Here is a 12,324-nt window from a genome sequence, read left to right on the forward strand (position 1 = left end):
CATGCCAAAACTACTACACCTAAGGCTAGGAATGTAGGTAAAAGTCTAGGCAAGAACTCTAAGGATTGTAGCTACAAGCCTAGAAACAAAAATGCTCATGGACTTAATGGAAAACCAAAAACTAAGGACTTAGTGATGGAAAATCAAGTCTTGAGGTCAAGACTTGATAAAATAGAAAAGACCCTAAGAAGGATGGAAAATATCTTATTAGTCCAAAATGAGCATAGCCTAGGTCTAGGAGCACAAAGGTCATCCAATGGTCATAGAGGTTTGGGATACAAACCCAAAGCTAAAAAGGATGTGCCTAGTTATCATAGGGTTCCATATAGCTATGGAACAAACCCTAAGTCTAGAGGTCAAGTCCAAGATACAAGGGAAGATATCCCTAGAAGTATCTTTGCAACCAAAGTGACTAAGACTTCTAAGAAGTCTAAGAAAGTCACTAACAAGGTCACAAGAGAGGCTATCCCTAGAGTTGACCTAGAAAATGTGACCAAGGCTTCTAAGAAGCTCAACAAGGTTACTAGGAAGGTATCTAGGGAAGTTATCCCTAGTGAGTACCTAGAGCATCCAAGGAGCACCAATAGGTGTTGGGTTCCTAGGAGCATCTTCTCTACCCCATAGATGGGTTAGAGAGTGTCAACTCCGATTAGAAGGGTAGTTAACCCAACTTAGAGGAAATTGACACTCAAGGAGCATTTTCAAGGTTTTTGTTAACCTTTGAAAATGAAATGGAATTATTATTTACTCCTTGAAAGAGTAAAATGTGCCTAATGGTGGAAAAATTGATTTTATCTTAAAATGGCATAAATTGGGAAAACCTAGAGAAATACCAAGTTGGGATTTTGGTATTCTCTTATAAATTTAAGGCACTCGGACCTTGATTTATGTGATTACTCTTGAGGAAAAATGGAATATGCCAACATTTGAGGATAAGCTTAATTTCAATTGGCATAAATTAATCAAGAGAATTAGAAATGCCCATTTAGGTTTTGGCACTCTCTTGAAGCACTTTGGGCAATCTAGGGTTTAAGTTTTAGGATTAGCTAAGATTAACGATACTTAGATAGGTAATCTAGGTATATTTTATTTATGCTAAACCTTGCCATGATTGTTTGCTCATAATATGCCATGACATCATATTTTATCTTATTTGTATTTTGCATTCATGACTTATCATGAAAAATATAAAAATACCATGTCATGCCATACATACATCATGTAGTTATAGGAATCTTTCTTTTGAAAGCTATTTTATTTTGATGTATGCCATAACATTATCATGCATTATGTTTATTTCCTTAAAAATTAAGGACATATGGCATTAGTTAAACAAGTGGCATTTGTTTACAACAAGTGGAATAAACAAGTGACATTTGTTTAACAAGTAAATCAACAAGTAACATCCTTTGTGGATGTCTACCTCTCAAAATGCCTAGATAGATATGCATGATCCCTAGAATAGGGCAAAATCAAAATCTTACATCTCACAAAGACCTATAAGATGACTTGTATGTGTTTCAGTGCACATTAGATACAAGTGAGATGTTAGGATGATGAACAAAACTCAAGATGTTGATTTAGTGCATTCTTTTGAGTTTTAAGTTCATCAAAACACATAGTTATGTGTTTTCCCATCATTGGGAAAGCTAATGTACAAGTCATGTGCATTATGCCCAAGGAACATGATGGGATATTGGTTTTGAAAATGTTTTAAAATGTTTTTGGAAAACTTTGGTGAAGGCTATCTTTTGATAGTAATCACCATTGAATAGTTAGACACAAACTTGAAGAAAACGCTAAAGTTTTTGCAAGTTTTCAAGTTTGTGTCAATCTTTGAAAATATAAAGTATTTTCATAGAAAGCTATTTTTCCATGATTAAGTATGCCCTAAATAATGTCTACACGAAATTTCATGATTTTTGGATTTTTGTAGAATTTTCTAGGGGTTTCTGAAGTTGACTGAAATGGAATTTCAGCAACTATCAGAACTCCGATCGATCCATGGATCGATTGGAGTTCCTGAATCGATCCGTGGATCGATTCAGAAGGTAAATCTCGCGAGCAGAAGCTCGCTGGATCGATCAGTGGATCGATCCACACATACTGAATCGATCAGTGGATCGATTCGGTTGGTTCAATCGATTGGATCCCAACTCCAATCGATCCAAGTTGCTGATTTTGGCTGGGAAGGCCTGACTTCAGCATCTTTGAACCATGGTTAGTCTATGTAACCATTCCAAACCCTTAAAATATATTTGTATACATAAAAAGGGTGTTTTCGTGTTGAAAACAAGGATGGAATGGTTAAGGAAGACTTCATTGAAGTTTAGGTTGAAGTTTGTTTCAAATTTTGAACATTTGAACCTCAAAACTTCTAAATCTGGGTTTCCTAAAGGTTTAGGGATTCCAAGTCATTGTTGGTGCAATGACAGAAGTTACCACCATGTCTTTAGGGGGAGGGACTCTTTAAAGGCATAAAAATTATTTTTCATGAACCTTGGAAGGTGCTTAACCTTCTTTAAAGAAAATGCTCATGGACGAGCTTTTGAACTTGAAATGGGGAGTGGATATCCTCATTATTTCAAGTGGGAACTCAAGATGTTAGAAAATGCTCAAGGTTGGGTATTTGTCTACATTGAGGAAGAAGTTAAGGATAAATGAAGGGTATGAGACCTTCATTATCATGTTGGTTCAACAAGTGAAGTTGTAACCAATGATGAGCAACTCTTCAGGGGGAGAGTTTTCAACAAATGGATTTGTTGAAGTGTGCCCAAAGAGGGGGCATAGGTTGATGTGTGCCAATAGGGGGAGAATGAAAGGACGTGTGAAAGGGAGTAAGTTAGGCTTTCATTATCTAAGAGGGAGTTTTCCCTCTTAGGGGGAGAATGAAAAGCTTAACTTATGCTTTCATTACCTAGTGGCATGAAGAATGAGGCTATGGGATTAGCCTAACTTACATGTGGCATTGTAAGTGTTATTGTGGTATTGTCAAACATCAAAAAGGGGGAGATTGTTGGTGCAACATCCCTCAGGTCAAGGTTGACCTGGTTGACCAAGCTGAGTCTTGGTTTGGGTTTAGATGTTTGACAATAAGATATTGATTGAAGAAGAGTCAAGTAGGTCAAGGATGACCGGATACTTGACTGGGAAGTCCTAACTGGGATATTAGGCAGGAGGAAAATCCTGGTGAGTGAAGCCAGATGAAAGACCTAGTGAGTGAAGCTAGGCAATTGGGAAGTCCTAGTGAGTGAAACTAGGCAGGAGAAAAATCCTGGTGAGTGAAGCCAGGTGAAAGACCTAGTGAGTGAAGCTAGGCAATTGGGAAAGTCCTGGTGAGTAAAGCCAGACAAGAGAAATCCAGATGGGTCAAGGTTGACCAGACATCTGGTGAGAGTCCAAGTAGGTCAAAGGGATTGACCGGATACTTGGCACGAGGAAGAAAAGTCCAAGTAGGTCTTAGGGAGTGACCGGATACTTGGCAAGAAGAGAAAAGTCCAAGTGGGTCAAAGGGATTGACCAGACACTTGGTGAGAGAGTCCTAGCTGGCCAAGGGTGACCGGATGCTAGGTCTTATGTACCAACAAGTCATGGTTGACTAGATGTTGGTTTAGGGGGCTTTGGGCTTGGTTTTGGGCAAAAACCAAGGTTTGGATTGATCCGTGGATTGATCCAGCAGGTTTGGATTGATCCGTGGATTGATCCAGCAGGTTTGGATCGATCAGTGGATCGATCCGGTGAGTCCCCACGAACAGAACCTCTCTGGATCGATCCGTGGATCGATCCAGAGGTCCCAATCGATCAGTGGATCGATTGGGACGCTGCTGCTTCGCGCGATAAGTGCTGGATCGATCCGTGGATCGATCCAGAAGTTTTTCCAGAGCACAGAGGCGCTCTGGATCGATCCAAAGCCTCCCCAATCGATTGGGATTCGACCGTTGGCGTCGTTTATAGCTGTTGGCGTGCGATTTCTTCAGCAGAACTTCACCGATTCATTCCAGATTCAACACAGCTCCTCCCCAGCACTCTCTAAGCTCCTCACCGCCAGTTCTTGAAGGTTCTTGGAGGTTCATCCAAGTCAAGAGGCGAGTTGCAACGAGAAGAAGAAGAAGCTAGGGTTTTTACTGCATTTCTTGTAAGCTTTTGCTTATTCTTTACTACCCTTTCTTCTTCTTGTACTGAGAGTCTTGTAGGGCTTCTCCGCCCTCGGTAGTTACCGAAAAGGAGTGTTTTCATAGTGGAGGGTGCGTGCGTGGTGTGGATCCTTGGATTAGTCATCTCCGTTGGAGGTGGATACCAAGTAAACTCCTAGTGTTAGCGTGTTTGTGTTTGTTTATATATTTTCCGCTGCGCATTCTTGAAGAAACAAGCAACACCGAGCAACGAGCACGCGACGAGCTATTCACCCCCCCCTCTAGCTACTTTTGGTCCTAACAAAACCAAGACTCAGCTTGGTCAACCAGGTCAACCTTGACCTGAGGGATGTTGCACCAACAATAGTAATAAGCTCAAAAAAATTTTAAAATTAATTTTTTTTGTTATATGTATAGGGTGTGCGACATAATGTATGTAGGGTGTGTATGTATATATATTGCAAGTATCCCAAGATGGTTTTGATGTGGTCAATCGAGTTAAGTTAAATCCTGTTGTGTTTAATCCTTATGTCTAAGCGTGCATGAACTTAGGAACACAAGAAGTCGAACGGAAGACATAACTAGCGAGAAGAATGTCACGGGAAGTGAGTCGACAGGTTTGGTGCATCCGAGGAACGAGGTGTTGCGGAAGAGTACATTGATGGACGAGAAGATGCATGTGGCGCTTCCAAGAGACAAGAAGCCGAAACGGAAGATTGTTCGGGGAAAAGGCCAGAGTTGGGTTCGGGTGAGCTCAACTCTGTATGATCAGAAAATCATCTAAGCAATCGGAGTAGCAACCGAACAAGCCAACTCTGTGTTGACTTATCCAGGCACTTATAGCAAGTCCAAGCACCCCGACTCCAGGCGCTCGGGCCAGTTTGGGTGCTCGGACCACCCCTAGTACCGAACAGGCATTCCTTTGCCCGTTGCGACGAGGATAACTCTAGGAGTCCACATCAGCAACACTCCAGGTACCCGGACTAGCTCAAGCGCCCAGGCGAGGATAAAAAGTTATCACTGAACTGTTGAAGAGCCAAGTTTCTATGTCAACCAACAGTCAAATCTGACTAGAGGGCTATAAAAGAAGAGCTTGTTCTCCTTTTGGAATAACAGAAAGTAATCATCCTAGTTTCAAATTTTGGTACTCTTAATGCTGTAAGAGGATTCTCCGTCTTAAATAAAGGAGATCTTTTTATTGAAGCTTTCATTGCCCTAGATTAGCAATCTCCCCAGTTGCAAATCAAGTAAACTTAGAGCCTCTTTTTTGTTTAGTTTATGTTTTTATTTCTAACTAACTAATGTGTGTTCATTGCTAAGATGAAAAACAATATAAATTTTAAATTCTTTATTATAGGGCAATTCATCCCCCTCTTGTCAGCCTCAAGGGACCTACAATTGGTATATGACAAACTATATGACAAACTCAACTGTTTCAGAAGGACTAACCGTCGACTGAAACAACAAGATGATAGTAGGTTCAAGCATCTATCCACTAGTGTTCGAGGGGGAGTTCGCATTTTCGAAGCGACGTATGGAGATATTCTTCAAAATCGATTTCAATATTTTATTAACAATTAAGTATGGTTTTGAAGTGCCCAAAAGTAAAGATGGAAAAGAACTCGAGAAGCATTGTTGGACTAACAAGGCGATAAATTTATGGAAAATGGTAAGGTCGAGTTTCATCTTCTGAATGTGCTACCTGCTCATAGGGCTGTAAACGAGTCGAGCCGAGCCGAGTTTTAAGGTGTTCAAGCTTGTTTGATAAGATAACCAAGCCGAGCTGAGCCGAGCTTAAAATGAACCAAGCTTTTGAAATAAGTGTTCAAGCTTGGCTTGGTTTATTTTTTATGAGCTTGAGCTTGTTTGAAGCTTGACTTGAGCTTGGTTCGTTTAGATGTTATCAAGCTTTCAATTCAAGCTTGGCTTGAGCTTGGTTCGAACTTGGCTTGAGCTTGGTTCGTTTAGATATTATCAAGCTCTCAATTCAAGCTTGTTTGAAACTTTTAATTGTTTGATTGGTTATTAAGATTGATAATTTAATTTAATTAATTTATTTTATTTTATTATTTATTTAACATATTGAAAAGAGTTTTATTAATAAATATGGTTCATGAATATTGTTCACGAACGTTGTTCATAAACATTGTTTACGAACGTTGTTCACGAACGTTAACGAGCTGAACACATATATGTTCAAGCTTGTTTGTTTAATTAATCTTATGTATAATGAACGAACATAAACAAGCTCTTACCAAGCCGAACACCAAGCTTGTTCACGAACGCTTGGTTCATTTACAGCCCTACCTGCTCAAGAACTCGAAAGAATCGATGCCTACGAATCTGTTAAATAACTTTGGAAAAAGTTCTTAGAACTCCACAAAGAACCAAAAGAGGTAGAATTCAACTCCTCGATGGACATCGTTTCACCTTCAGAAGAGTCCGAGACCAAGGAGATTGCTATAACATCCCTAATAACAGAATATTTGCCTGAAGACGATGAAAGTTTTCCATAAGAGAGCATCAATGAAAGGGGAGATACATCGGAAGAAAGTAGCGATGAAGGGGTAGTGCTAGACTACAAGAATAACATGGTAAGTGAAGTACGTAACCTCTCCTCTAAGTAATTATATGAAGTTGTACAAATGCTAAGTAAATCCTTATGTAAAAATAAAACCAAATACATAAAATCAAAGAAAGATTATCAATGTTTAGAAGATTTTGATAAAATTAAAAGTAAAAATACAAAACTAAAAGATCAAATAGAATTACTGAAAAAGAATAATGCACATTGGAATTTAACATCAATTTCAAAATTTAGAAATAATGAAGGGCTAAATTGGTATATTAGGAATCATAGGGGATAAATTACAAAAGTAGATAGAAAATTTATTCCTAAAATGTATTTGATAAATCCAGTAAAAAAAAATTTATTTTGGGTTCCTAAATCATACTTGATAAATTAAATTAATTTTTATGTATACTTAAATTTAATATGCTTTAGATTTTTAACCTTATTTATCAAATTAATTATTTCGCATCACTTCTTTTCATATTTTGTGTTAATTTTTTTTTAAAAAAATAAAGACATTATCTACTCATAGAATTATTTTCAAAATTTTATGTGCATTATGTTTATTTTTAAAATTATTTTTCAAAAATGAGTTTTGACAATTAAAAATATTTAGAAAATTTATTCTTTAAAAATATAATTTTTCTATCATCATGAGTTATGTTTTTTTTTGTTAGAATACAAATTTATAGATTTTTTTTTTTGCAATTTTATGATTTTTATAAATTTTTAATCAAAATATGTAATTTAAAATTTATTTTTTTTGAACATTAATTTTAAAAATCCTAATTTTTTAGAAAGTTAACATTGTATTTTGGATGGTGAGAAAAATCAACAAGATTTTTAGATAATGATTTCTATTTTTTTTAAAAAAATCTTTCAAAAATAACTCTATTTGTTTAAAATATTTTCTATGGTTAAAATAAAAAGATTTATGTATAAATTTTTTTATCATACTTAAATTAATTATATTTAACTTTAACAAAAATTATCAGGATTTTTCAAAACATAAAAATAAATTTTAAATTATTTGTATTAACAATTAGAATTAATTGTTAAAAATTATAATTTTTATTTTCGATAAAAAACAATAATACTGAAAACATTATTTTAAACATTAAGAAAATTTTCCAAAATTTTCTATCTATTTTTCCCTATTTTTTTATGTGATTAAAGGAGAAAAATAGGGGGTTAAATTTAGGAGAAGACTTTATTGTAAAATTCAAAATTCATGTTTTAAATTGTCAATTTAAATTCTATGTTTGGTTTAACCCTAACTTTAACTCGAGTTGATGCACATCAAAAAGAAGGAGATTGTAAGTACCCCGGAATAGTTTTGATGTGGTCAACCAAATTAAATTAAGTTCTGTTGTGTTTAATCCTTGTGTTGAAGTGTGCAGGAACTTACGAACATAAGAAGTCGAGCGGAAAATACATCTAGGGAGAAGGATGACACAGGAAGCAAGTAGACGGGCCCACTATATTCGAGAGACGAGGAGAAACGGAAGAGTACACTAGCGGATAAGAAGGATGCACGCAACGCTTCTGAGGGACGAGAAGTTAGAGCGGAATATTGCTCGAAGAGAAGGTCGGAGTTGAATTTGGGTGAACTCAACTTTGGATGGTTGGAGAATCACCCAAGCAATCGGAGCAGTAGCCGGACAAGTCAACTCTGTGTTAACTTGTCCAGCCGCCTAGACCAAGTCCAGGCGCCCCGGACCAGTCCTGGTGCCCTGACCACCCTAGTACCGAACATGCACCCTTTTCCCATTGCGATGAGGATAACTCTATGAGTCCACATCAGCAACACTCCATGCGCCTAAACCGGTTCAGACGCTTGGGTGAGGATAAAACATTGTAAATGTATACTTCAAGCTCATGCAACCAGGACAAAAACACACAGATATAACTTATGAAATCCATAAAAACAGAACACTCTGATGTGCATATTTTTTTGACTGTCAAGTTGCTAAACATAGTTGTTAATATTAAGCTTTGTAAGATTTTTAGCCAATGGGTAAGAAGAATGGACATTTGGAAAACATTTACAGAAGGGCATCGTAGTCAAGGGGAAAATCATGAATTGGAACAGGTCCTTGTTTCTTCAAAAACATAGATGAAAAAAATCAAGCATTCGAGATCACAGAGATGAACAAAGCTCATTTCGGCTTACAGAGAGGGGTTAGCGCACAGACGCGAGGCGGTGAGGGGCACGAGATGAAAGCTGAGTGAGGGGCACGAGATGGAGGCGGTGAGGGGTTGGCGCACAGAAGACGCAACTAGCGAGAAGAATGTCACGGGAAGTGAGTCGACAGGTTCGGTACATCCGAGGGACAATGTGTTGCGAAAGAATACATTGGTGGACGAGAAAATGCATGTGGCGCTTCCAAGAGACAAGAAGCCGAAACGGAAGATTGTTCGGGGGAAAGGCCGGAGTTGGGTTCGGGTGAGCTCAACTCTGTATGGTCAGAGAATCACCTAAGCAACCGGAGTAGCAACTGAACAAGTCAACTCTGTGTTGACTTATCCAGGCATAATGAGTCCATGCCTCCACTGTACTGGGGGGGTCCTCGGTCAAGAACCAAGCCAGATTGAGCGTGGTCAGATAGAAGAACATCTTCTGCTACCACCTCTTGAAGTTCAGTCCGCTGAACTTCTCTGGCTTTTCCCCATGACTGATTGACACAGTTCCAATCGGGGCGGAGGGGGCATGTACGTGTTGAGTCTGTTGCACCTCAACATTTTGTTTATGGGTACTTAGTTGAATTTAAAATAGTGCGTAACCTTTTGCCCAGCTTTTCGCTTGGCCGTTTTGATTCTGTATGGTCAGAGAATCACCTAAGCAACCGGAGTAGCAACTGAACAAGTCAACTCTGTGTTGACTTATCCAGGCATAATGAGTCCATGCCTCCACTGTACTGGGGGGTCCTCGGTCAAGAACCAAGCCAGATTGAGCGTGGTCAGATAGAAGAGCATCTTCTGCTACCACCTCTTGAAGTTCAGCCCGCTGAACTTCTCTGGCTTTTCCCCATGACTGATTGACACAGTTCCAATCGGGCACGTGTTGAGTCTGTTGCACCTCAACATTTTGTTTATGGGTACTTAGTTGAATTTAAAACAGTGCGTAACCTTTTTCCCAGCTTTTCGCTTGGCCGTTTTGATTCTGCATTCGCGCTCGAGTCAACTTGGTTCAGTGCAATCCGAGTCATGGATTTACACCCCCCTGCGCACCCACGAGTGAGAGAGAGTCTCTCCCCATATATTTGTTCACATCCTCAATGTATGTGAATCAATATAAACCAACAAAGATATCAAGAAACTCCCAATGTGGAACTTAAATCCCATACACAATAGAACTTCTTCTCTTCCTCCTCTTCTCCATCCACACTTATTCAACACTTTCTCTCCTCACGGAGGTAAACCAGAGAATGGAGGGCTCCCTCACCCGCGGCAGAAAGAGCAGATAACATGTCCAAACTACATTTTAGGAAATGAAAATACGAAATGACACCACACAATTTAGGTTGGATTATGTAAATTTTTAGATGCTTATGTTGCCATAAATTTATATTATTGCAAATCAACAGGATGGAACAAATTAAAGAAACATGGCGGTGGAATAACTACGCAAAAGGGAACAGTTTTGGAGCTCGTGTGGCCTACAATCGCTACTATCATGAGTTGGCAACCCAATCCAACACATTTCCAGGACAGCAGTCTCGTCTTTAATTATCATGATATTCCATATCAATTGGAGCTTTTGTTGCCTGCTGCATTTGGCACTACGCCAAGGTTTTGTCGAGGAGGTGATCACCAAAACAATCACAAAGTAAATTGATTGTGATTAACGGTGTTATCATATAAATAAATAATATCACACTGGTTGCCTAACCTTCCACATGTGCTATTATTACGGAAGAAGTCCGATGATGTGCCCTTTTAAGAAGTGTGAGACTACTGAAAGAACCGTGAAGATGTCGATTTCACCCTTCTATCACGGAAATTGATAGTCGCCATGCGGATACAAATAAAGAGAGAGCTACCAAATTGTAAAGCCAAGGCATTGTTTTCATGATATCGGAAAGTTATATTTTTGGAGCTCGTGCTGCTTTCGCTTGGCACAACGCCAAGCTTCAGAGAGGAGTTGGCGACGCATGCAATCACAGGCAGAAAATGGCTATTCCTGAGGCTAAAACTAATTAAGGACAGAACATCAATATTTGCAGGTAGAGGAGGAAAGCATCTAAGTTATAACAGCAGTAGAAAACAAAGAACAGGCATGCAGTTCTTGTCCCCTTGTGTTATAGAGAGTCGAAGATGAGTAACAGGGATCATAAATCAGCCAAATCACGAGCAGTTCTAGCTAGAAACAACATGAAATAGGCCTCCACAGATTGGTAATAAACAAGGATGAAGTTGTAAAATCGGTAGAGGACTTCGAAGTCGGTGTGGTAGCTCAACTTAGTAGAGGCAAAGTAATACTTCCGGGGCTGTTGTCTTGTGGGGTACCTCAGCAATTGACGGAAGAGATCGGCTGGAAGGTGTTTGGAGTGAAGAAGTACTCGTAGAAGAACCCGGCGACGCCGCCGCCGGCGAGTGGCCCGGCCCAGTACACGCCATGGTCCTTCCATGCCCACCTTACCAGCGCCGGCCCGAACGCCAACGCCGGGTTCATAGCCGCGCCGTCGAAGGCCCCGCCGGCCAGAATGTTAGCGCCCACCACCAACCCAATCGCGAGAGGTCCGATCGCTCCCCTTTTCGCGTCCGCCGCCGTCGCGTAGACCGTGTACACCAGCCCGAAGGTCATCGCGGCCTCCAGCACCAGCGCCCGCAACGGGCTCACGCCCGCGGCGAGGGCGAAGGTCGCCGCGTCCAGGCCGCCGATGGAATAGCCAAGCACGGCGCAGGCCGCGGAGGAGCCTAGCAGCTGCGCGATACAGTAGAGGATGCTACGGGGAAGCGTGATGTGGCCGCCGATTAAGGCTCCAAATGTCACCGCGGGGTTCACGTGGCCGCCGGAGACGTTGGAGGCCGTCGACACGGCCGCGAATAGGGCGAACGCGTGCGCTAGTGCCGTCAAGACGAGTCCCTCCGGAGTCGATACCGAGCCGCCCGCCATCTTCTCTGCGGCCGCCAGTATGGAATATTAGCAAACGGGTGGTGTGCATTAGGAATGGGGCGAGGGCGAAAGTGCATACCGAAGGCGATGACCGAACCGCGACCGGCGAAGACGAAGATGAAGGTGGAGAAGAACTCAGCGAGCGCCGCCCTGAGCGCTTCTGGGCGAGTCACCTCAGCCGGAGTTCCGATGGCGAGCCGAGGGATCGGCATCCTATCTCCTATGCCTTTTACTGACAAAGTCAGTCAGACTTATGAGATACAAGAAGAATGAACTCCACCAGCAACCGGTTCTCTTTATGTGTGCAGATAGGACAACCGAGAACAGCCGGTAACAAGATCGCATAATTCAAAAAATCAAATCTATCATTAAATATTTAATTATTTAAAAATGTTGATATTAACATATATTTAAATCGCTTTAACCTGTCACGCAACTTCGGAATATGCACCTTTTTTTTTTATCACATAGCGCTTAAAGTGCTAATGTATTTTTATTTA

At 40.4% G+C, this 12,324-nt stretch overlaps 1 protein-coding gene across 1 annotated transcript; it reads right to left on the reverse strand.

The window, feature by feature from the left end:
* Positions 1-10,932: 10,932 nt before the first annotated feature.
* On the reverse strand, positions 10,933-12,089 carry LOC122025751 (aquaporin TIP1-1-like). Its single transcript, XM_042584619.1, has 2 exons — positions 11,904-12,089; positions 10,933-11,829 (listed from the first exon to the last, which is right to left on the reverse strand). The coding sequence occupies exons 1-2, from the start codon at positions 12,034-12,036 to the stop codon at positions 11,216-11,218; spliced, it is 747 nt and encodes a 248-aa protein (XP_042440553.1). The 5' UTR covers positions 12,037-12,089; the 3' UTR covers positions 10,933-11,215.
* Positions 12,090-12,324: the final 235 nt, after the last annotated feature.

The sequence above is a fragment of the Zingiber officinale genome, chromosome 9B (assembly GCF_018446385.1).
Source record: "Zingiber officinale cultivar Zhangliang chromosome 9B, Zo_v1.1, whole genome shotgun sequence".
In the NCBI taxonomy this organism is placed as follows: domain Eukaryota; kingdom Viridiplantae; phylum Streptophyta; class Magnoliopsida; order Zingiberales; family Zingiberaceae; genus Zingiber; species Zingiber officinale.